Source organism: Balaenoptera borealis, assembly GCF_965194805.1.
Source record: "Balaenoptera borealis genome assembly, chromosome: 8".
Classification (NCBI taxonomy): domain Eukaryota; kingdom Metazoa; phylum Chordata; class Mammalia; order Artiodactyla; family Balaenopteridae; genus Balaenoptera; species Balaenoptera borealis.
The window spans coordinates 112011592-112037109 of record NC_138865.1 but is presented as its reverse complement, the minus strand read 5'-3'; the positions used below and the strand labels follow the sequence as shown (position 1 = coordinate 112037109).

Below are 25518 nucleotides of genomic sequence, written 5' to 3'. Positions count from 1 at the left end.
CTGTAATTCAGATTAATTTAGGTTGACTTACTTGGTTGATGATTTAAAATGAACACTAAGACATTTCAGCCACAGCCATTTCCATTTTCTTAGGCCTGTTCCCTAACTGCTCTGGCCTGCTGGTTACCTTTCACCTCATTGCTGCCTACACTATCCTCTTGCCCCCACTCACTTTATTTATTTTTTTTAACATCTTTATTGGAGTATAATTGCTTTACAATGGTGTGTTAGTTTCTGCTTTACAACAAAGTGAATCAGCTATACATATATCCCCATATCTCTTCCCTCTTGCATCTCCCTCCCTCCCACCCTCCCTATACCACCCCTCTAGGTGGTCACAAAGCACCAAGCTGATCTCCCTGTGCTATGCGGCTGCTTCCCACTAGCTATTGGTTTTACATTTGGTAGTGTATATATATCCATGCCACTCTCTCACTTTGTCCCAGCTTACCTTTCCCCCTCCCCATGTCCTCAAATCCATTCTCTAGTAGGTCTGCATCTTTACCCCCAACTCACTTTAAAGTGAAGCCAAGAAGAAGGGAGATGAGAACTTGGACATCTGGGATAGATACGTGTGCTTACCATTTCCATTCTTTCCTTCAATGAAAACTGCCAGAGTGAGACCAACAGCCTAATGCTATCCTTTTGTAGTCTCTCCAGAGGTAAGGCTCTAGTCATTTCTGTTGCTGGCAGGATCCAAGTTGTCATGGTCTCTGTGGCCAGTATATAGCACTGTATACACCTGTTTAAGGGGAGGTAACTTTTCCATCCTGGTGCCAGTAAAGGAATCAAGGACACAAGAGTGTTGGATGTTGCTAGTTGTGGATGATCCCCAGTTGTCTTGCAGGAGCCAGAGCTTACCACATCTCTCAGATATCGGGAACCCTGGTTAGAATTTTCCTGTAGATTTTGCCTTTGTCTTCTATCCCTTTCCTCTCCACTCTCCATGCTTCGTGTCTTCATCCCTAGGCCCTGTTAGTCTGGGGGATGCTGCCCTCTGCTGATGGACTGTAGGATACCCACAGCAGTTTAGATGGGTTTGATCACTAGAGGAACTGACAAGGCTATATAGAGCCAGAGTCATAAAGCTCTCTAGTCTCCAGTTTCATGAAACAATCCTAAGACTTTCTGCTGTGAGAATAATTCATCAATCAGTAGAAAAGTACAGAGACTTTCATTGTAATATCTATTGTGGCAAAAGAATGAAACCTAGGTGTCCAGCACTCGGGATTGTACTTACAGGTGCTAAAATTGGCTGTGTAAAGACAACATAGAAGAATGAAAATATTTATCACAAAACAAAAAGCAAGCAGAATATACCAATTGCAGCCATGGGAAATATTATATTTCTTATGTAGGATAATGGCTAATTTGGAATCCTCAAGACTAGTTGTCAAAGCTAGGATGATCTCCTTTGATATTTCATTAATACTGTTAGTAAAATAGTATGCCCAATGTTTCTTTAGTATTGCTGTATATCTGTATTTTCTCCTGAAACAAATACTTGACATTTGAGTGGCCTGCTACAAACATTTCTATGATGCGTGGTCCTCCCTCAGACCTGATTTCCTAGGACAATAAGGTGGTGCCTTAAGTAGCAACTGACTAATACAGGTACCCCCGTTGTGACAGGAACTTCCTAGGCAGGCTTTTCACCTGTAGTCTCTTTTATAATATAGGAGGCCACATAGAGTGTAGACATTACTTTGTATGATTTGATGAGAGACTGACTTGCCTCCTTGGTATAGGTCTCTACCTCAAATGATGCCCAGTAGGATGGTGACAACCTACAGGTTATGATATTTCTGAGATTTTCTTTTTGTAAAGAACCATAAGGAGGGAAAGGAGCCTTTTGACAAACCACAACTTCTATTTTCTAAAACTAAGCACCTCATTACATAACATTTGGATGAGAATAAAAAGTATTGACTCATATATCTTGATCCTTTTCATTTAACAAGTAAATTGCTCAGTTTTCAACAGCAGGACTAGAATGAGGCAAATGAGATACCTATAGTACAAAATTTAAGACAACATTCACTCTCAGGGTCGTGCAAGTTCAGGATCAGCCCTGTTTCTCAAACAATCCCTGTCAGGCCCTGTGCTCAACTCAGGAAGACATCATTCCTGATGTGATGGGATAGATTGTTTATTATCCTTTCTCAGTCTAAGCCTGGACTAGAGCCTAGGGCCCCTGGGCTCTGGAAGCAGCTGTCTGGTTGAGCAGGTTTTGATCAACCACTTGATTTTTGGCTGTGGGTTTAGCACAGGGGGAGTAGCCCGCTAATGACAGCCTGACTAAAATCCAGAATGAGTCTTGAAAAATGACTGAGTAAGGTCTAAAAAGTCTGGTTTCTTATCTCCTTAATCATTTCCCCATTTCTTGGCTTTTCCTATATTGATGAATATTTGAGTTTCTTCCAGCTTTTAAAAATTGTAGCATATTCCAGTGATCATCCTTATACGTATATCTTTGTAAACCGTAAGTATTTCCGTAAGATAGAGTAGTAAAAGAGGGATCTTTGGGTCAAAAAGTGTGCACAGTTTAAATGTTGATAGATACTATAAGCTGTATTTAAGCTGTGTATCAACTATCAACATTGTATAAGCATACTCATTTTCTCAAGCCTTTTCCAGCACTGAAATATTCTCAGCATTTTAAATTTCTTGCCAATTTGATGGATAAGAAATTGTACTTAATCCTTATTTGTAGGATTTCTTTATGTTTATAAATACTGTGTGTGTGTATGTGTGTGTATGTGTGTTTGGGTGTCTTTGCCTTTCAGAAGTTAGACATTTATGTAAACGCAAATACAGTCGTCTTTTCCTTAATGATGTCTGGGTTTTATGTTATGTAGACTTTCTCTCCCCCCAATAGTAAAGAAATACATTATTCTCATTTTTTATTCTAATGATTTTCCAGTTCATCTTTTGTATATGTGATTAGTTCTTTTATAGCTCATGAAATTCCTGTTTCATGAGCTGTCAACACATTTTACTGCCAAAGGAAAAATAATGAATTTTTAATTCAGAAAGATAATAAAAACGAAATCAGTATGCTCTTTTGGTAATGATTATTTTGGGATTATAGACTTGGGACCAGGGTGCTGTTCTCTTCTCCCTTCTGCTCCAATTGTATTTGTCCTTAACTATCTTTTTTTAAAAGTTCATGTTATTTTTACTAAAAATAATAACTGTTTGACACTTCTGTTTATAAAATGTTTCCACACACGTTCTAATTGGTTCCTCAGAACACTTTTCAGTTAGGACAGGTATAATTATCCCCATTTTATGGGTGAAGAAATTAAGATTATATAAGTAATAAGTGGCAGAGATTTTTCTGGCTCCAATTATTCTAGCTACGACTCTTTTTAGTTATCCAAATTCCAAGAACATTTGACTGTTAACGTATAATCATTCTTCTGTTGTTCATTTCTTTAAAAAAGATTTGTGGCTCAGCATCTGCGTGCAAAGTTTTGCATCCTCCTGAAATAAACAAACAAAAAAAAACCAGTATGCCTCACAAATGTTTCTTAGGTGCTTTGTGGGAGGACAGAGAGAGTTGGAAGGTTGGGATAACTAGAAGTTAATGAAATAGTGCTTTCCTGAAGTTGGAATAAATATTGTGTTGCTGCTTGCCTGATAACCTTTTACAGTTTCCAGTGTCAGGCCTTTGTAGAATTCTCCATATATACATTTAGAATTTTAAAGGAGCTGGGTGAGTCTTTAATAGACCAGGATTTCACCTCCAGTTCTGTACCTGGCTCCCATTCCAGAACCCCAACTATATGCCTGTCACGAACTGCCTCTCTGAGGTCTATCATGCATTTTCCTTCTGCTGACTGTTGATTTTCTTTCTTTTTTTTTTTTTTTAAGGTTTTGTTTTTTTTTGATGTGGGCCATTTTTTTTAAAGTCTTTATTGATTTGTTACAATATTGCTTCTGTTTTTTGTTTTGCTTTTTGGCCGGGAGGCATGTGGGATCTTAGTTCCCTGATCAAGGATCAAACTTGTACCACCTGCATTGGAAGGCGAAGTCTTAACCACTGGACCGCCAGGGAAGTCCCTGAGTGTTGATTTTCATACCACTGTGACTCTTATAGTGAAGTGCTTACTGTAAAAAGTGCCCTACCCATTTTCTTTTTGTTTAATTTCTCTTTTTAATAGGTCATTAAAATAATGGCACTGCAGTGTCTTAGCCTGGAAGGTTATCAGATTCTTTTTACACTGCATTTATCTGAGAATTCTCAATGTTATATGATAAAGGATCTAAGTTTCCCAACTTTGTAATAACTTGATCTGAACAGAGATGTTCAATGGAATTCAAGTATCTTATTTGTGTGAAAGGTGAACTTCACCAAGACTGAGAAGACACCATTAAAAGGGCAATATCAGACTTTAAATTAATAATTATTTCATTAGTACCAAAAGGTCAAGTAAGATTGTACAGAGTTGTTTTCCAGGAATATGCTCAAAAGGATTGCTTTAATGCATTTGGGTGTCTCTTGCAAAGAAGACATGGTGAATGGGAAGGTTGGCTTTGGGCAGAGTTGTAGAGGCTTGAAAAATATCCAAGAAGAAAAGGAGAATTTCATTGTGGTGACCAGTTCATTTAAGAGGGATTATGATATTGTTATCTTTACAGTCATTTTTGTGCTAATTTGCAAAGGGGAATTCTGCTTATAGTGGTGGATTTTGTCAAAAAGTTTATTTTTAGGATCTGCTCTCTCCAGCTGTTGGATTTATCTCTTTGTCTCCTCTTTTTTTTTTTTTTTTAAATTAATTAATTTATTTTTGGCTGCATTGGGTCTTCGTTGCTGTGCGCAGGCTTTCTCTAGTTGTGGCGTGCGGGGGCTACTCTTCCTTGCGGTGCACGGGCTTCTCATGGTGGTGGCTTCTCTTGTTGTGGAGCATGGGCTCTAGGCATGTGGGCTTCAGTAGTTGTGGCACATGGGCTCAGTATTTGTGGTTTGTGGGCTCTAGAGCACAGGCTCAGTAGTTGTGGCTCATGGGCTTAGTTGCTCCGCGGCATGTGGGATCTTCCCGGACCAGGGCTTGAACCCATGTCCCCTGCATTGGCAGGCGGATTCTTAACCACTGCACCACCAAGGAAGCCCTGGCTCCTCTTGACTTCATAATCCGTATCTCATCCCACAAACCAACCATCACAGCCTCTCTTAGATTCTTGAATTGAATACGGCAATAGGTAACTTGAGAAAACAATCAGTGCTTTTAGGGGAATACCTGAAGGCCAGTTGTCAGAGATATATGAATACTAATCAGGATTTCAGGAAATATATTCTCTATCTTGAACATTTTTCACTCTGGCTGGTGAGAACAAGAACTATTCCTGGCTCTTGTGAGCCCTGAAAATAATTTCCCCTATTCCTTTCGGGTGGTTCTTTCCCTGGCCTTGGGTAGTTTCCTCAAACGTGTACAGTCATCCATCCTCAACTGAAGACTCAGGAGAAACCCTTTGCACATCTCAGTCATGCTCTCTCCGTGTGGCGCTCTCTTTTCCAGCCCTCTGCCCTGTTACTTCCAGCCACCCTAGCCTCCTGGACTCCCAACCCCAAATCCTCAGCTCGAGAAGACTTGTTCGGCTCTACCTGAGCTCTCCCTATGCTCCCTCCTGGAAACTGTCTGGGCAGTTAGGTGGGATATTCACAGGGCTTTCCTGGTTTCCAGGAATCACTGTCCTTTGCTGCCTAAAATCAATACATGAAAATCATTATTTTATATACTTTGTCCAGTTCCAGTCTTCCCTAGTCAGGAGGCCAAATCTGGTTCCCATTACTCCATCTTAGCCAGAGGCAAGATCCATTTGCAACTTTTATGTACTTTTAAATGTACTTAAGTTTTCATAAAAGGGATCAAACCAATCTCTTTTCATTCACAGCATGTTATGGACTTCTTTACATGCCAGTACATTAAAGACTTACCTCATTTTTATAATAGTTACATATATTTTATAGCTTTATTAGATTGCAAAATTTGTTTTGTTATTTATTTAGCTGTTATATACAGTACTACAGTGAATACTTTCTCATTCCTGCACAAGTATATCTGTAGGATACTTTTCTAGAAGTGGAATTACTAGGTTAAAAAATGATATGTGCATTTTAAAGGATAGGCTTGGTTTTGATACATAATGCCGAATGATCTCTCAAAATGTTGTACCAATTTATATAATGAGTGTGTGATGGAAGATGCTAAAAAAAAAAATCACCTAAACTACTTCTTTGCATTAACACTGATAGGATACATGAAGGAGCTCGCTTTCCCTATAGGACAAGAATTAACATTGGAATTGGGTAATTTCTAAGGATATGATTTCTTGGCAGGCACATTCTTACATTGATGTGATTTGAAACTGATCCATCTGCTAACCCAGTTAAGTAACTCAGAAGAGAGGAGTTTACTAATGCATAGTGTTCAGATACGACTGCCTCTACCCACAGCCCTGATACTATTCCCTTTGGCTGGAGTGCCATTTAAGTCCTGCAGAGATGCTAGTGTTTTGGTCCAAGCAGCATTACCAAGAGAAGATCTTGGCAAATCCCAGGAAAGCATTTCCTGGAAGTCTTTGGTATCTCTTCAGGCCTGGGAGTGGTTCTTTCTCTGCTTTCTGTACTGGTTTGTCCTCATACAGCTGAGTCCAGGGTGAGGTCAATGGAGGCTCTGCATAATTCACTACTTTTGCTCCAAATGAAGGTCGACTCTTTGGAATCTGGATGGACTCTGAGAGGGGGGCAGGAGAGAGAAGTGATCCAGTTCACCAAATGGAAATTCTTCCTTTTTTACCTGACATCTGGTTTTAATTCCTTGTTTAGCTTTATTTGGAAATCTTATCAAAAAGCAAAAGTCTCTGTGATACAATTAGCTGAACAATACAGCTGCACAACTCAGCTATCACTCTCTCCAGGAAGCCCTTCCAGACTTTCAGTTCAGTTCATCAAATAATCAGATATATACTAGGCACCAAGAACACAGTGATAAGCTGCTCCCACCCCAGCTAAAACTAGCACATCTCTTCTGAGCACACCTTATATTTTGCCCCTCTTCTAAGACATATATATCATTCTTTCCCACTGGCTTGAGCTCCTCAAGGACAGAATCTTCACTCATTTGTCTCGATGCAGTCACCTCTAGCTTGGCATAGAACAGGAATTGCTCAGTGTTGACCTGCTCAGAATGCTGAATTCTTTGTCTCTAATTCTGGGCTAAAGAAGGGAGAATGGTCTTTTTAAAAAATCACTTCAGGGGGCTTCCCTGGTGGCGCAGTGGTTGAGAATCTGCCTGCTAATGCAGGGGACATGGGTTCAAGCCCTGGTCTGGGAAGATCCCACATGCCGCAGAGCAACTAGGCCCGTGAGCCACAACTACTGAGCCTGCGTGTCTGGAGCCTGTGCTCCGCAACGTGAGAGGCCCGCGCACCGCGATGAAGAGTGGCCCCCGCTTGCCGCAACTAGAGAAAGCCCTCGCAGAGAAACGAAGACCCAACACAGCCAAAAATAAATAAATAAATTAATTAATTTAAAAAAAATCACTTCATTGAGATATGATTGACATACAAAAAAACTGTACCTATTTAATGTATAAAACTTGATGAGTTTAGAGACAAGTATATACCTGTAAAACCATCTAATTTCAGGCTGCCTCTTATTTTAGTTAGCTGTTTCTTTAGAATTATGGATTCATCAAACATGAATCAAGTACAGTGGGCCCTCTATATTTGCAGATTCCACATCCGTGAATTCAACCAATCATGGATCCAAAAATATTAAAATTTTTTAAGAATTCCAGAAAGTTCCAAAAAACAAAACTTGAATTTGCTGCATACCAGGAACTATTTACATTGTATTTGGTATTATAAGTAATCTAGAGATGATCTGAAGTATACAAGAGGATGTGCATAGGTTATATGCAAATACTGTGCCATTTTATGTGAGGGACTTGAGCATCTGTGGATTTTGGTATCCATGGAGGTCCTGGAACCAATCCCCTGTTGATAGCTAGGGACTACTATACCCATTTTGTGCTAGGTTCTATGGTAGGTGCCAGGAATACAAAGATGAATCAGATCACGTCCCTATTCTTGGAATACTCACAGATCCATGGGCAGGCAGGCATCCAACGAGATGGAACTGTAGAAATTCATAGGATTGGAACCCTTAGGGCAGGTAAGAATTGGAGATTTCTTGGAAGGTATAATGTCTGAATTAGCTGAGAATTAACTAATTCATGGAAACTAGCCAGGCAAAGGAACAGTACATGCAAAGGCACATTTGGGAAACTGTAAATAGCACTGTTTGTTGACAGCACTGGGAATATGAGAAGGGAAAATGGAGAGGTTGACAAGAGGCTTGATCAGGAAGGCTCTTGTAAGCTTGGGAGGGTGCTTTATTCAGAAAGAATTGACAAATTTTAAATGGGAGTATATGGTTTTATTTGAGTTTGAGAAAGCAGCCAGAGTGGAGAATGGATTTGGGAGGGGGGAAGGTAGAAAGGTGGAAAAAAATAGGAGCTAACAAGAGAGCCCTATAAGGAGGCTCTTGAAATAAGCCAGATGAGAGATAATGGTGGCCAAGAATAGGATAGTGGAGATGAAAATAAATGTATGGATTCAGGAAGATTTGTTTGTTTTACTTTATGTACGCATAAAATCTAATAATATAGAAATATGTAAAGTGGTACATTGAACCCACGTACACAGCCTCAACAATAATCATCATGCAGTGGCTAATCCTATCCCACCCATATCTTTACCTCCCCCACCCCCCATGTTATTTGAAGCAAATCTCAGGTATCATTTCATCCATAAATATTCCAGTATGTATCTCTAGAAGATTTTTTTTTTTTAATCTGTAGATTTCTCCTCCATCTCTTTTTCCTTCTCATTTAAGAGATTGGGTGATTTGTCTTGTTGAATTTACCACAGCCCAGATTTTGCCGATTACATCCTTCTGATGTAGATGAATGTGTTTTTCTGAACTCTGTAGCTCTTTTATTTTAGTAGTTGGATCTGGAGGCATGATCACCTTCAGATTCAACTTTCTGGGCAAGAATTCTTCATGGGGATGTTGAGTTCTTCCATCAGAAAATATATACCGGGCTTCCCTGGTGGTGCAGTGGTTAAGAATTCACCTGCCAATGCAGGGGACACGGGTTTGAGCCCTGGTCCGGGAAGATCCCACATGCCACTGAGCAACTAAGCCCGTGCGCCACAACTACTGAGCCTCCGCTCTAGAGCCACAACTACTGAGCCCACGTGCCACAACTACTGAAGCCCGCGCGCCTACAGCCTGTGCTCCGCAACAAGAGAAGCCACCGCAATGAGAAGCCTGCGCACCGCAACAAAGAATAGCCCCCGCTCACCACAACTAGAGAAAGCCCATTTAAAAAAAAAGAAGATATATACCATCTTGTTTTCTCTTTTTGTTATGTTAGTAGCTGTTGATGATCAGTATCTAGGAGCCATTATAGTAACATTCTAATTCCAGTATTTCTTGTTCACTTATTAGCTGGAATGTTTCTATAAAGAGAAAATTTTCCACTGCTGTTGATTATCCTGTTCTGTATTTCATTTAGAAAAGACAGGGTAAATAGTTGATTCTTTCCCTTTTTAGTATTTAATAATTTCCAATATGCTGTGTTAGTTCCCTAGCATCCTTAAATGGTGACAGATTTTTTAGAGTCATTATTAACTCATGGATTTAAACATTTGTGTTTCAGTTAATTGTAATTATTTTTTAAAAGGATATTCAAATTGTCTCATCTATGGTTAGAGAGCGGCTGATTCAGCAGCTTTTGAGGAGATAGGAAAGATAGGAATGATGATAGGTTTTGAATGTAGGTGGGTTAAAGGGGAGAAAGGAGTTAAGGAGAGTCCCAGGTTTTTGGCTTGGGTGGTTGAGGCTGTTCACTGAAACAGCTGAGAAAGAGGAGCAGGTTTTAAAGGGCGGACATGTCTGGACATGTCTGAGGTGCTTATGATAGATGCATCTTGGTGGAGATGCCCAGGAGGCAGTTGGATATCAAGATGTGACGCTCAGGGGAGCAATCCATGACTCCAGGACCCAGGATAGGGCTCGGTTGCTATGTGTAGTTGACTCATATGATTATGTGTGTTATATCTTGTTGATAAAAATCAGTCCCTTTGCCAGCTGAAGCCAGGCTGTACCCTAAAGTAAGATTATTAAGCCCCTATTGCTTTCTCTTTTCTTTGTGCTTATCTTCAGAGAGTCAGGTTCAATCTCTAGAAGAGTAGGAAGGACAGAATTGGTTGTAGGTAGGTTTGCCACTAGGCCGGTTCACAACCGGTTCTGTTGGTTTTCCGATTTATTACACCCAGTCCCTCAATTAGAGGAGAGCTCTGTGTATGGGTAGGATTTACTGTAGTTGGAATTGAGGCCGGGTGAACTGGTTTTGGCTTTGCAGGAATGGCTTAGGGCAATCTTTTTGTGAGTATTTGTATTCCTAAAGGATTTTCTTTCCCTCCCCCATGTTCCTGCTCTCTGAAGCAACTCCTTTCCTTTCTTCCTCTAGTCAACAAATATTCATTGAGCACATGCTTTGTGTCAGGCACTGGGGATACAATGGTGAACAAGAATAGGGGGCACAGTCCCTGCCTTCATATAGCTTGGAGTCTAGTGGCAGATATATGTATATATTATATATGTTAATCAGAAGATCATGAGCAACATATGATTCCATACTAATACAGGAACTCAGTAAATAGGACATATTGGCCAGAAATCTTTTATTACCAGTGCTGGGTCTTCATTATTGGAAGATTCAGTGTCAGGTAGGTTTACAAATGAGAAAAAAAAAATATATATATATAACAAAGGGCCTGACACATAGGGACTCTGAAATGGAGTTTGTCTAGGGAAAAAAAAACCCTCCTCTGAAGTAAGATGGAAGAGTTAGAAAATGTGAAAATGAAAGTAGACTATGAATGCACCATTAAGTTTATTATTTTTTATTTTTATTATTTTTTTAAATAAATTTATTTATTTATTTACTTATTTATTTATTTTTGGCTGCATTGGGTCTTCGTTGCTGTGCGCGGGCTTTCTCTAGTTGGCAGCAAGCGGGGGCTACTCTTTGTTGCGGTGCGTGGGCTTCTCATTGCGGTGGCTTCTCTGTTGCGGAGAACTGGCTCCAGGCGCGGGGGCTTCAGTAGTTGTGGCACGTGGGCTCAGTAGTTGTGGCTCACAGGCTCTAGAGAGCAGTTGTGGTGCACGGGCTTAGTTGCTCTGTGGCATGTGGGATCTTCCCGGACCAGGGCTCGAACCATTGTCCCCTGCATTGGCAGGCGGATTCTAAACCACTGCATCACCAGGGAAGTCCCACTATTAAGTTTAATTTTTAAAAAAATGCATACCACCCAGTCACCTACACAACACATATACCAAAAGCCTTCTAATTGCTTTAGCATATTATGAATGCCTGCTATATGATATATGCTGAACCCAAGGCTGTGCTCTGAAATTACCAAAGCTTGATTCTTTGGGGTTATATTCAGGCTAATAAGGAAGGCAGAACTGTAAAATAAAAACAGTAGGTGGTTTGTGTTATCATGATGTATTTTAGGGATCCAGGCAGCATGGAAGAAGGGTGTGGTTTGACTCTGTCTGATTTAATGCCTGGGAGGATGGAGTCTTAGAATACCTCACAGTGGAGGTGATACTTAAATTGAGTCCAGGAAGATGAGTAAGTGCTAGTGGAAGCTATAAGGAAGTAGTGAGAAGAGTTATTCCAGGTAGATGTTATAGCTTAGCATATTTGCACTACAGGTGAGTCAGTATGGCAGGAGTGATGGGTATTTATAGGGAATAGTGGTAAATGAAGCTGGAGAGATCAGCAGGGGCTGGATTGTAAAGGGGATTGGGATTGTGGACCTTTATACTCTAGGTGCCTGAGAGCCATTGACTAGACACAGATCATGCCACAGTTATTGGGAGTTTTTATCTTGCACACCTTTGTCCAGAGTCCTCAGTTATACAGCAGTGAGTTACTTGTAGGCAGAAACCTCTTCCTGTGTCATCTTTTTTCTTCCTCTCAGTCAGGCAAATAGATGGGTAGACAAATGAAACAACAGTGAGAAGTCAGGGCCTAGGCCAGAGTCTATCCAGAAACTACTGAGTTTCAAGTGGTCTTCCTTTTTAGGGGCACCAAAGGAGGAAGGCTCTCTGTCTGTTTGCCCTGCCCCCAAGTCTTCCTTTTTACTGCTGTGATCTTTTCTACTTCATTTGCACATGTTGCTTAACAGCACTTTGAGCTGTTGATATATTCAGAGCTGCAGTATTTTATTTGCATTCATCTCTGGACTTAATTGTGAAGAAGGTAGACAGGTAAGGGTGCCATATGGGATGAATAAGTCCCAACTCGTTCAGACTTCTCAGGAGACAGAATAGTTGGCTGTGTTTATATTTATACGTTGTATGTCTGTTTCTTCTCTTTTTCTCTTCATTCAAAAGGGGCTGATTTATTCATACTATAATCTGATACTTTAAAAATCCATGTACAAGATCTTGACTGGAAAATTATGGAGATTTTTTAAAGGAGGGTTCACTCTTTCCAGGTCTTAAATACCCTACTCATATTTAAATTTACTTGATTGTCTCAAAAATGTCTTTTTACAGTTGATTTGTTCAAATCACAGTCCAAGCAAGGTACATACTTTGCATCTGGTTGTTATATATAAGGCTATTCTTTTTTTTTTTTTCATTTATTATTTATTATTTATTTTTGGCTGCGTCGGGTCTTAGTTGCGGTGCACGAGCTCTTCGTTGCAGCGTGCGGGCTTCTCTCTAGTTGTGGCACGCAGGCTCCAGGGCGTATGGGCTCTGTAGTTGTGGCGCGTGGGGTCCAGAGTGCGTGGGCTCTGTAGTTGGCTGCACATGGGCTCTCTAGTTGAGGCGTGCGAGCTCAGTAGTTGTGGTGTGTGGGCTTAGTTGCCCCGCGGCATGTGGGATTTTAGTTCCCTGATCAAACCAGTGTCCCCTGCGTTGCAAGGTAGATTCTTTACCACTGGACCACCAGTGAAGTCCCTATAAGGGTATTCTTAAATCACACCCTGGAGTCTTTTTTTCCATTGCCAATCATGTTACTCTTCTGCATACAGGTTTAATTCCTGACTTTAAATCATAGGCATTAAAAAGTCTTTTGTGATCCTTATTCCTTCAAGTCCTGAAATACCTTTCCTACCTGTTTACATGTTGAACACCAAGGTTCAGCTCCCTTTCTGTGGCATGCCACTCCAATCTAATGAATTTTCCTTCATCTGTTTCCTTAACTCATAACATCATGTTGTCATTTATCTGTTTAGTTGTTTGCAGTACAAGTGGGTTAATGTGGAGTGGGGGGAAATGAGGCTGGAGAGAGGTCAGCAGATGGTGAGCACCTCTAAGGTGAGGATCACATAATATTCACTTCTGTCACTTCAGTCAGCATAGTGCCTAGCTCATAGGAGACACTCAGTGAATGTTTGTAGAATTGGATGAAAAACCCTAGTTTCTAAAATATTTTTAGTTTGTAGCTCTGAGTTATTTTTTGTTTTTTCCTGAACTATGGACTGCCCTTTCCAACTCCAGAAATAGATGGCAAAACTGGAAATCATATCTAAGTATGTTCTTTGTTGCTCCTGTTCTTTTTCTGAACTCAGGAGCTTTGCTTGTTAGTCCCAGGTAGTGTGGACTTCATTTGGCTGTGTTTCATTATTCCTGTTTAGTTGAATTAAACTCCTGTCGTTGCCATAAGGAATGTATGCATCAAGGATCTGACAGATAAGAACAAGAGACCTTGGGCTTTTGGTTTTTGTGGTTTGCAAGGTTAAAAAGGAATTTTAAATATTTTCCACATAATTCTGTTTTTCTGAAGTGGGTAGATTTTCTAACTAGTCCACCTCCATCAGTGGTCACATGGCTTTCACTTCGCATCAGATTATCATTGAAACTTCTTAAAGGCAAATAAGGCTGAAATGATTCCAGTGATTGTGTACCCACTAGAATCGCTATCTTTTGTTTTACTTTGAAGGACTAAACATAATATATCTTGATTACCCCCTTCAGCTTCAAAATCTGCAGTCTTCTTTGCAAGTTGCCATTTGAATAAACAAACATGGAAATGATGTTGAATAGTAACATCTAAAAAGAGGCTTTGTTGTTTCCTGTCCAAGATATGTGGCATAATGGAGGAGATGAGGGACTAGGATATTTGGATTTCTTCTCTCAGTTGGTCTGATGACTCTTGCTTTTTCCTTTCTTTGGGCCTCAGTTTCCCCATCTTTAAAATGAAAGTGGAACCAGTTTCTTGCAAGGTTAAACTAAGGTTCTGCCATTCATAATTTGGACTCAACTTTTGAATTCTATTAGATATTCAGTATGCAAATGTCGCAGGTGTTGGTTGGATGTAGAATTTTGTTCATCTACTTTTTTCTACATTACAAAACTAGTATTAGCAAGTAGAAAATGCTGCTTTCTTACCTTTTTTTCTCCCCTTCCCACTCATAAATTCCATGAATCCTTTTAATTTTTTTAAATGATTTTTCTTCTCTGCGGTTGTTTTTAACAATCTTATTGGGAGCCCTGTTTAGATTTAGAGTTTGTCTTTTGCATTCACATGGTCACTGAGGTGCAAGTTCATGTGCTCTGCCCCTTCCTCCTAGTAGAACCTATAAAGGGCTCTCAAAAAACTTGTGGGACTTTGGATACTGAAGAAATATGGCTCTATATCTAAAGACAAGACTTACCGGTCTTAAACTATGTTAAAGAGTTGTTCTCAGGTTTATGGGTACATCAAGGATTATTACTAAGACCCACCCTTTAAAATCAAGAGCGCTGCCTCAGTCTTGATACTTGGACCTTGACCAATAGCTCCCCATTTTATATTTTCCTCCAAAGGTTGGTGCAGTAAAGCAAAGAGGCTTACTACACTTCATTAATCTCTTGTCTGGGTGGGAATAGGATGGGAACGCTGGTTGATGTGTTTGTGTTGGAGTGAAGTGTGTGACGCCAGTGGCAGAAAATTTATTTTTAGGCAGACAAATTATAGCCTTTTCTCCGCCTGGAAATCATTGGTCACTTTCCCTTTAGGCCATACTTTGTAAGATGGCCTTAATGCTCTCTCTTTTGGTTGGGAAAGCCCTCTAGTAACAGTGGCAGCAATATTTGCCATCCAGTTATATGGCTGCCAGTGACAGATTCCACTCCCACTCCTTTTTATGGACTACTGCTGTAAAATGTGCCTGACCCTTAAATTATTCCCAAGGCTAGCCTAGAGATTAAGGGAGATTTCATAGGATGAAACACTTTGCACAGTTAAAAAACACTTATCCCTGGCAGTTGGTCTCTCTTTGGATCATCCCACCGTCTCAGTGGAACTTGCCCTGATATTGTGTTCTGATATCTGAATGGATAGCTGAATGTTTGACATCATGTGTCATTAGCATATGGCTCAGATTTGCCAGCCTCTGCAGCTCTGTGGCGGTGTTTGAACATACTCACACACCCAGGGTGACGCGCACTGGTATGGTTCACAAATCAAGGAGGCATGGCATGATGATTGCTTAAGATCTTAGGAGTTTTAAAGGAATGAAGCAAGAAGCTTGCTTTAAAGATTTAAGCTCTTGGCTGGGGGCAGGGGATGAAAATTCTAACCTTTGATTTCCAAAAGAATATTGCAGACCTAGTTCCCTTTCTCCACATTATTTCAAACTAGTGTGTATAACCACAGCCTGAAAATTAAGGGCCAGAGTTAAAGTGAACACTGTAAATAACTCAGCTTCACATTTTAATTTTCTCAGAAGAATTTGCCTTGTCATTGTTTATTATAATGACAAAAAGCAGGGGATCCCAGTCCTACCCCACCAACACATGCATAACACGGAGTCTTTGTTTTTTCTTTAACTTGTGCCAAAGGTTTTAACTGTAAACTTTCTAATCCAGATTATAAAAGAATATAATATAAAATAGCTCTTGAAAAAAAGAAGGAGAGAAAAAATCCTACATACTAGAACTCTTTTAAATTAAATGAAAACCAAGCCCTTCTAAAATGCTGCCTTTTAAGTTTAGGATCTCAGCTTTAAAAAAAGACTGGAGGAGTATTTCCTATTAAATGTTCCCATAACAGTTTTCAGAGAGTCATGGTAGGCAGTATTGTTAACTAAAGAAAATAAGTCTATCAGTTCCACTTAGATAACCTTTGGAAATAAACGAACTCCATACACGTTGTGACCTTAGCGCCTGAACTTTCTAATCACATGACTGGCTTGTAAACTGACCTGTGAGGATGACTGTTGTAGTACGGGCTAAGAGAGAGAAATTGGCCAAGTGTCGGAAGGGTGGTCATCAAGCTGGACTTGCCTTGTAATCTCTGTTTCTTCATGGCTGCAACAGAACTTCTCAACAGACTCCGAGAAGCATGAAATGGAGACATGGGAAGGTAAGGGAGCAGACTGTGTCAGTCTGGGCTCAAATCTAAGGTATAGAAATTTTCTTTGAAGGTTTAGAGCAGATAGTAGCCTTGAGGGAAGAGGGAGGCAGTCCAATCCTTTTTTTGTGTCTTGGCGGAATTCAGCCAACAAGTTTTCATGTAAATAGCAACTAGCTATAAATGTTTTGAAATAGAGAAAAGCAAGGGAGAACTGTCGTAAATTGGTTATTGTGGTTGATGTTTTTAAGAGAATGAGCAGAAAAAAAGGAAAGAAAAAATGGATTGAAATTTTATAGTGACTTGAAAAAAAAATCTTAAACTTCATTTTACATCACAGTCCTTAGGTAGAGTTTACAGTTTAAAAAATTATTCTGTTTACTTCTTGACAGACTTTGTTTATATTTTAAATTCCCTAATCCAGTTCACCATCTGCCAAAGCCTTATTTAGTACTGTTAATTATAGATAGTATTGGGGTCATGAGCCCTTTGATAAGGCATCCTCATTCCCTTTGGGGGAACTTAGATACTTTACGGTTTGGGGTATAAGACTAAGCCATTGCTAATTTCTTTTTAAGTGGATTGTTTTTAAAATGGGTAAATATTCTCTCTCTCTCTCCTTTAATAGCAAGTAGTTAGTGTTGAATTTGTATACTTGGAATAAGCTCTTGTGTGAGAAACCCCAGTGCCCCACAACTTTATTATTGGGGCCTCGAAAGACATAGGCAGCTAAAGAAACAGCTACAAAATGAATCTTAGTATTTAAGATTTGCTGTATTTGTTTGCTGTGTTTATAAAGTATAGAGTCCAAGAGTTTGCCAAAAGTTTGGTTTCTCATAGGCACTGCTCAGTTATAGCCAGAAGAGTTTCAGATTCTTTGAGGCAGTTGGTATATTTCTAGGAATGGCATTTATCTATGAAATGCTTTCTTAGGAAAGCTTCCCAGCCCCTTGCAGCATGCCTAACATCTGCCATAGGCAGCTTTGCAGTTCAATTCTTACTCTGAGGATGCGCAAACTAGGGAAATGGGACCCTCTCTCACAGCAACATTCTTCTTTATAGTAATACTCCCTTATATGTTCTTCCCCAGCACTTTGTATGCCAGAATTACCTCATTGGTTTTTACTATAAATTGGTGGAAACTACAAAGTTTATAGAAATTATCAATTACATGCACAACCTGATATTTTTTATCTTGAACAACTTCCTTTCTTTCTCCCAGTAGGCACAGAAATTCTTTGTTAAACTAATCTGCTTATACTAGCTTTTCCAGAAGGGAGTAGTTTAAGAAGTAAGATTTGCTCTGGATCCACTGGAATAGTTTAGGGGTAAGCAGAGATACCAGAGCAGTATAGTTAGGTGAGTTTGGAGGGGATAGCTCTGGAGGATTTGGACTTTTTTCAACTAGTTTGAATCTGTTAGTGATATGTAGTCCACCAGTTTTTGTTTTGTTTTGTTTTGTTTTTTTAACATCTTTATTGGAGTATAAATGCTTTACAATGGTATTCCACCAGTTCTGAAAGAGAAAAAAATGTTTGAACAGAAAGTTCTCCCTTAGTTCTTAATTAAATATTGAAACTTCAATTTTTCTTAGCTGTTCAATGGCAGAAAATAACTTATGGTACTAAAACGAGAACTTTTATAATACAAAGAAGTGAATTTTAAAAATTTCACCTGAATCATCCATACAAAATTCTAATAAGGCAAAATGAATTATCCCAGCTGAAGGAGGTCTTTGGAAGCTTAAAAAGCAAAATCAAACTACTTACAAAAGAGATCAGTGAAAATGCTACTGTAAAAAAGCGTTGCCTGGTTTTAGATATTGGGCCCTTGTCCATTTAAATTAACCTTTGTCACAGCTGGGCATACAAATGTTTTGTTTTAGTTCACAGAGGGTTAACTCTATTCAAGCTTTCACTGTGGCAGGCCTGATCTGTGGAGTCTTACAATCTGGTCTTTCAGCCCTGCCAGTCGCTAGGCAGGAAGTCTTATTTCTTAAGCTATCTTTCAGAATGGGGGGTTGGGATTTGGAGAAAGGTGGGGGAAGGGCCTTGGTGCATCTGTAAGGATCAATAACAGAGAGCAAGCCGCAGAGAGGCCATTGTGCACACTTCAAGATAGATGTAGCCCTTTTGCATGGCCCCTGCCTGGCAAGACAGACACCTAAAACCAAAACAATGCCACTGAATGAATTCCCTGTGAAAATAAGATTGCTGTTTAAAAGAGAAAAAAATACTTGAGTGCCCTTTTAATGTTGGGAATATTCTCATTCCTCAACTTGCTGGGATCAGGCAACCCCCACTAGAAATAACTCCAAATTGATTTTTAAACGCCTTTTGTCCTCATGCTAATACTGTATTGAATTGGAGAGGGTGATCATTTTGGTCTTAGTCACGTGCATCAAAGCTTTGAGTAGTCTTTTTTTTTCTTTACTTTTTTCTTCTCTTCCTTCTTTTTTTTCTTTTTTTACTCTAACGTTTGTTTTACTGTATTGGTATTGGAGGCATCATTAAAGGAATAAAAAAACAAAATTTGGTTAGGATTTGAGTAACACGTGTGAAATCCCTCCCCCAACAGCTGGTATTGGTTCTTGAAACTTCAGCTGAGCTAAACAGATGCTCTTAGTGTTATTTTGAGATCGTTTAAACCAGATTTGTAGCCAAGAAATCTACAAAAATTCTAGGTCTTATTTTAAAATACACTAAAGTTGTGATATGCCGCATCCTAACGCATATTACATGGGTGTTAAACAGAAATACCTGAGCTTGGGAAAGTGAACAAATCCCGCCAATGAAGTTATGATTTTAAAAGCTACCAAGTTTGTTCTTCTTTTACTCCAGCCCAGATTTTCATTTTTTGAATTCCCCTTTTCCAAGCCCAACTGTAACATTCCTGTTTTACTGTATCCTTTTTCAGAGGACCAAGGCAGTAATTCAGTAGGTATTTTTATGATGCAAATTCTTTATGGCAATTGGAAAGAGTAATGGAGTCTTTGCTGCTTCTCTTCTGCTAAACCCCCAAAGTATTGGTGACAACTGATGGTGATAGCTGTGGAAAATGGAATCATAAAGAACTTCTTTCAGTTTAAAAATCTTCCAGGAATAAATGCATAAGCTAACTGGAGGTCCATAATGCAACTTGCAAATATACAAATGGAATAAGTGGGGAAAAAGACCTGCATCTGAAATGAGCCCCAAGGTTAATTTATTTTGTGCTTCTTGAGTTGAGACCTGACACAGTCTCCTGGACAGTTTTGAGGCTTGAGAGAATACATCGACACTTCACAAGATCATCTGGATATTTTTAACACATCTCTAACCTATACACCTTTTCTGTATATATGATGTATATGTATAAAATGAAATGATGTATAAAAAGAAAATTTAATTTAATCATCACAAACCTCCTTGATAGCATTGTTTTTGCGTTTCTGATGCATTATAATTCTTCATTACAGAAGGGATCAATTCTTTTAATGGGTATTTCCCAAAGAGATACAAATATTACTAGCAAAACTTGGAAGTTCAGTTACCATTTGCATTGTATTAAAATGGGGTATGAAACCTACCATGACCCTTTGAACAATGTGGTCTTTAATGTGCTTTAGGGGGAGGGCCTAGTGAAGGAAAAGCCATAAAAGTCTTCAGGGTTCAAGATGAGGTTGGGATTTTAGGCCATTGCTTTTGTCATTTTCACACACAAACATCACTGCAATCATGTTTGATTTAGCATCCTTAATACAATGAGGTGGGAGAACAAAAGGATATCAGAGGCACAAGTATGGAAGCCAAACATTCTCCCTTCTCCCCAGATTTTTTCGGATCATTTTTTTCTTGCTGTGTCCCTGCTACTGAGTTGTTTTAAGCCAAGAAAATTAGTCCATTTGTAAGAATCTTCTTTTTGCATGCCTCAGTGGTTTGCTTGGGCATTTGAAAAACAAGCTGTTTCTCAAATATTTTTTTGTCACATAAAAAAGTCATGTCTCAAAAACTTGGTTAAAAACACCATAATTAAGAAAAATGTACCCACTCATATTTCAAGGTTGAGGGTTTTGGAGGGTGTTCCCAATGCACAGCTGTTTTACATATTTTGAAAAGCCTGATAGATGTAAAGGTCATTGCTAACTCTAACAGGGTCTTGATGCTCACACTGTGATCCAAGGACCTTGCATTAATTAGGATGAGAAGCATGGAAGGTCAGGAGTCAACTGACTGGTGGGCCTCGGTGGATTGTCGTTGGGGCCAATCAGAATTCGTATAGGATTTTTAGCCGTTGAAACCAAACAAAAACAAAAACAAAAACGAAAGAACAAAAAAACCTGCTGTTGCCTCCATGGCCTCTGAGCAGATCCGTTGGCCTGTATGGTAAGGACTTGTCCTGTGCTGCCCAGATGGCTCATAAAAACTTGACTGCATCCATTGCTTTGCTACAGAACCTCAGCAGCCTGCTCTGTCACTTGGCCAAGTCACTTGACCTCTGTGAGCCTCAGTTTCCTCATATGTACAACAGGGGATGATAATACCAATCTCCACAGGATTGTTATAGGAATTGAATAAGAGAACCTCTGTCTCAGTGCCCAACACATGCTTAACATGCCTTGACATTGAAATAAGTTTCAAATAGTAGCAAATTTAAGGAGATTAGGAAGGAGAAGATTCTTGGGTGAGGCTGTTGGCTGGTGCTGTTTATATTCCAAGTAGAAAAGTCCCCAGGGAACGCCTCCATTCAGTGGGGAACAATCAGGGAAGGGCCCTTTGGAAATTGGAAAATGCTGTATGACCAGTGAGATGAGCTGCTGAGCCTTCTCCTACATCCAGTTGCTGTGCTAATATCCTATTCCTGGGCTAATGAAAATAATTAGTAATGAGTGGGTCCCTGCAAAATTTGTAGCTTTTTCCCCAAGAGAGTCTTTTTACAGTTGTTTTGATGGGAAGGAAAAGGAGAAGGGATGGCCTCTAAGTGAGCACACAGATTAAGTCATTATTAGAAAAGGAAGGATAATCACGTTAGTCTTATAACGTGAAAGAAGAAGATATTCTTTCATGCGTTTTGGGAGATAAATAGATGCCAAGATAATTACCGAGGCCATGCTTAGTAGCCCCTTCTCAGAAGCCTTACCGTGAGGTAGTAAAGTTGGGAATATTACTAGCACACTAATCATTGCCCTGCTTAACTTTGGAGTCTTCAGTCTCTCCGCCTTCTGGTTGAGAGGTTATATCAGTGGTTCATTTTCTTATCTCTGTATTTAAAATTATAATTTATGTAGCCAACATTCATTGAGCCTTGGGAACACAGGTGAATCAGACATAATTCCTTACCTGAACTGCAGCTCCTCCTTTTCAGCTACAAAGAGGGAAAAATAATTTTAGTGTTGCTTAACAGATATTAACTTTATCACTTAGAGTTTTTAAATTTTTATTTCTGTTTATTTATTTAAATTTTTTTGGCCATGCTGCGTGGCATGTTGAATCTTAGTTCCCCGACCAGGGATTGAACTCTCACCCCCTTCAGTGGAAGCATGGAGTGTTAACCACTGGACCACCAGGGAAGTTCCTCATTTAGAGTTTTTGATAAAGAAGATGCACGATGGAATACTACTCAGCCATAGAAAAGAACGAAATTTTGCCATACGCAGCAACATGGATGGACTTGGAGGGCATTATGCCACATGAAATAAGTCAGACAAAGAGAAATACTGTATGATATCACTTATGTGGAATCTAAAAAATAAAACAAACTAGTGAATATAAGAAGCAGACTCACAGATACAGAGAACAAATTAGTGGTTACCAGTGGTGGGGGGAAAGGGGGAAGGACACGATAGTGGTGGGGAGTGGGAGGTATAAACTGTTGGGTATAAGATAGGCTCAAGGATGTACTGTACAACATGGGGAACATAGCCAATATTTTGTAATAACTGTAAATGGAAAACAACCTTTAAAATAGTATAAAAAATTAAAAATTTAAGGAAAAAAAACCCCAGTTTTTGAGGGCAGTTGCTGGGAGAGGAAGAAGAACATTTAGCTTCCAAAGCATTATTCAAAACTGGCAGTAGGATTTGTTTGCACTTTGGGCCTTATATTTCTTTAGTTTTTTTGACTACATTTGTTAGACATTTCTTGAAATGTTTTTGCTCTTACAAGTGTATGGTTGCAAAGTAGAATATTCAAATAGTTTTCTATTTTTCTTAATATAGTAAAATTAGAGTCCTGGAATGCATTTGGCAAAAATGTGGAGAGACTCTAAATCTCATTTCTGTTTCTGTGTTAGCATCCTATTCACTGTTAGCAAAACGTTTTCCTTCCAAGAAGTTTTAGCATGTGCCCTCAGTGTGATGACTATAGCAACCTAGCTTTGCTTTTCAAAGGAGCTGATAAGTTATGCATAACTTACTAAATGTCAGATATATTTAATTAAAGTTTATTAACTAACTGCTCTACAGCAAATGCATGTTTTGGACCTTTAAAAAAAAAAGAAAGAAAATACCATCCCAGTGGCCATTTAATCCCAAAACACATGCACTTGAGTCTGTGGAAGTAAGAGATGTGTAAATGAAAGTCTTGGCACCCAATAGGTGCTGGTTATGAAGTCTTGGCCATTGTTACTATTATAATAATATGTATACATGCACATATTCACATGCATTCATAGTTTTTTTAAGTTTGCCATGAGATAGTTGTTAATTGCCGCTGACAAAAAAATCTACTACCCTCACGTCTTTTATTGACTGGGGGCAGGATAGGGGTGAGGTGATGATGTGCCACAACTAGTTTCTCTCCCTGTCGTTGGGTATAGTCCATACCATTGTTTTTACCATATTGCGTATTTAAATGGTACTTTAAGAAACTGGCCGTCACATTGTTCTGTTAGGATTCTAGGTTCCTTTTGAATATTTAGAAATGAATTCTCCCTCAGAACCTCTGCTCTCATCCTCACATACTTTTTTTTTTTTTAATATATATATTTATTTATTTATTTATTTACGGCTGCGTTGGGTCTAAGTTGCAGTGCGTGGGCTTTCTCTAGTTGCGGTGAGTGGGGGCTACTCTTTGTTGCGGTGCTCAGGCTTCTCGTTGTCGTGGCTTCTCTTATTGCGGAGCACGGGCTCTAGGCGCGCAGGCTTCAGTATTTGTGGCACTTGGGCTCCGTAGTTGTGGCTTGCGGGCTCTAGAGCACAGCGTAGTTGTGGCACTTGGGCTCAGTAGTTGTGGTGCACGGGCTTAGTTGCTCCGCGGCATGTGGAATCGTCCCGGACCAGGGCTTGAACCCGTGTCCCCTGCATTGGCAGGCGGATTCTTAACCACTGCACCACCAGGAAAGCCCCTCACATACTTTTTTGAGTGTCATGTACACTAAAACACTTGCCATGAGGTTACCAATCTGTTACTAGAGAAAAACTACCCACCGTAGAATATGCTTTAGTATGGGAAGTTGTCATATGTCATATGCTGAAAAATATTTGAACTTAGTTTCTTAATTCTTTATTTCCACCAACCATTAGTCTTACCAAAGGAAGAGAATGATGAACGTTTAGGGAGTCTTGGGGAGCGGTGGGGAAGGAGTACTAGTTTTATGAAAGTATTGATCCAGGGCCTCCAGGAAGCAGAACCCTGTGGTTCTGATGGCTACATTAGTAAAATAATGTGAGTGTAATTGTGAAAGATTTTGTAATGGGCATAGTTGTGCATAATTTAAGTTTCATAATTTGTGGTCTTAATTATGAGTGCAGAGAGACTCCAGCACTTATTCTGAACATTGTTTTACATATGAAAGTAGTTACAAAAGCACTTTTTGGCAAATAGAGTGTGAATCTCCAATAATGCAACATGTCTGTGTTCTGGCTCTTTATACTAAATCTGGTCAGAATTCTGGAGGAAGTGGCCTTTTGGTATGGCAACTATGTTTTCTACCCTTCTAGAACATATGGTTTTACTTGAAGCATGCTAATTTATCTCTCTTTCACCAGGATTTTAGAACTGGGCAGCGACCTAGGTAGCAGAGTACTGAGCTTTGAGCATTGGCATAAGGTTTCTGGGATGGCTTATCAGTTTATCATCTAGAGTTCTTATAAACTGTGCACTTTGATTTGCAAGTAGAGAAGCTACACTATTCATTCATTCAACTGACATTCACAAGAGGTTGCCCTATGCTTAGTATTGAGCTATATATTAGGATACAGAAAAACTAAGATACTCTCCCTGCTCCGTGGAGCTTACAGTCTAGCAGAGGGAGATAGATAAGTGCAACAAGGTGTCTGAGGCACAATAATAGTAATCTTGGAAGGTACAAAGGTTGTACACAGGTAAGAGTGCTCTTTTCTATTCTCTTTCTTCAACCAGGAAGGCATCATGACAGATTGGTCAATGTTTGTCAGGCTGTTAAACTGAGGAAAGGGTCTCCCAGGCAGAAGGAGCAGCATGAGCAAAGGCATAACAATATAAAACAACCTGACAGAGTACAGGGTGAGCTATAAGGCCCACATAAGACAGAAAGATTGGTTGGTTCTAGATGCAAGGGAAACCCTAGAGAGAGCCTTGGTCTGAGAATGTATACCCCTACCCCTGTTGAGCAGAAGAGAGCCCTCCTCACATTCCTGTCAGTACTCCTCTTGCAAATATGTTGAAGAGATTAATGTACTTTGCTAGAAAAGGGCACAGGTCCGCCCCAGAACTGGAGGCCTGGACATTACTGCTTCTGGGACTTAGGGAGAGCATGCTATAGCCTTGCTTAACTTTGTTACAAATTGCCAGGTACTGCAGAGGGAGAGGCCTTGGTTAAATGGTTCTAATAAGTTACACTATTTGTGCTCTGGGGGAATGTTCCAAACAGAAATGGGGCCTCTTGTATTTTTTTAGTTAATAAAGAAAGTCTTTTTTTTTAATTTAATTTTTATTTTGTGTTGGAGTATAGTTGATTTACAATGTTACGTTAGTTTCAAGTGTACAGCAAACTGATTCAGTTATACATATACATATATCCATTCTTTTTCAGATTCTTTTCCCATGTAGGTTATTACAGAATATTGGGTAGAATTCCCTGTGGTATACGAGAGTCTTAATAATATCTTACCCAGACTATTTCA

General features: G+C 39.5%; 1 protein-coding gene across 5 annotated transcripts in view; it reads left to right on the top strand.

Annotated features, from left to right (window-relative positions):
• Positions 1-25518, top strand: part of NR6A1 (nuclear receptor subfamily 6 group A member 1) — a 217182-nt gene that overhangs the window by 134575 nt on the left and 57089 nt on the right. Inside the window, exon 1 of one of the 5 annotated variants that reach the window (XM_082403315.1) lies at positions 373-16448. The exons of the other annotated variants lie outside the window; for them this stretch is intronic. Coding sequence (XP_082259441.1) covers positions 16433-16448 — 16 coding nt within the window. The 5' untranslated portion in view covers positions 373-16432. Of the gene's footprint in view, positions 1-372; positions 16449-25518 lie in introns of those variants that run through there. 5 annotated transcript variants of the gene reach the window in all.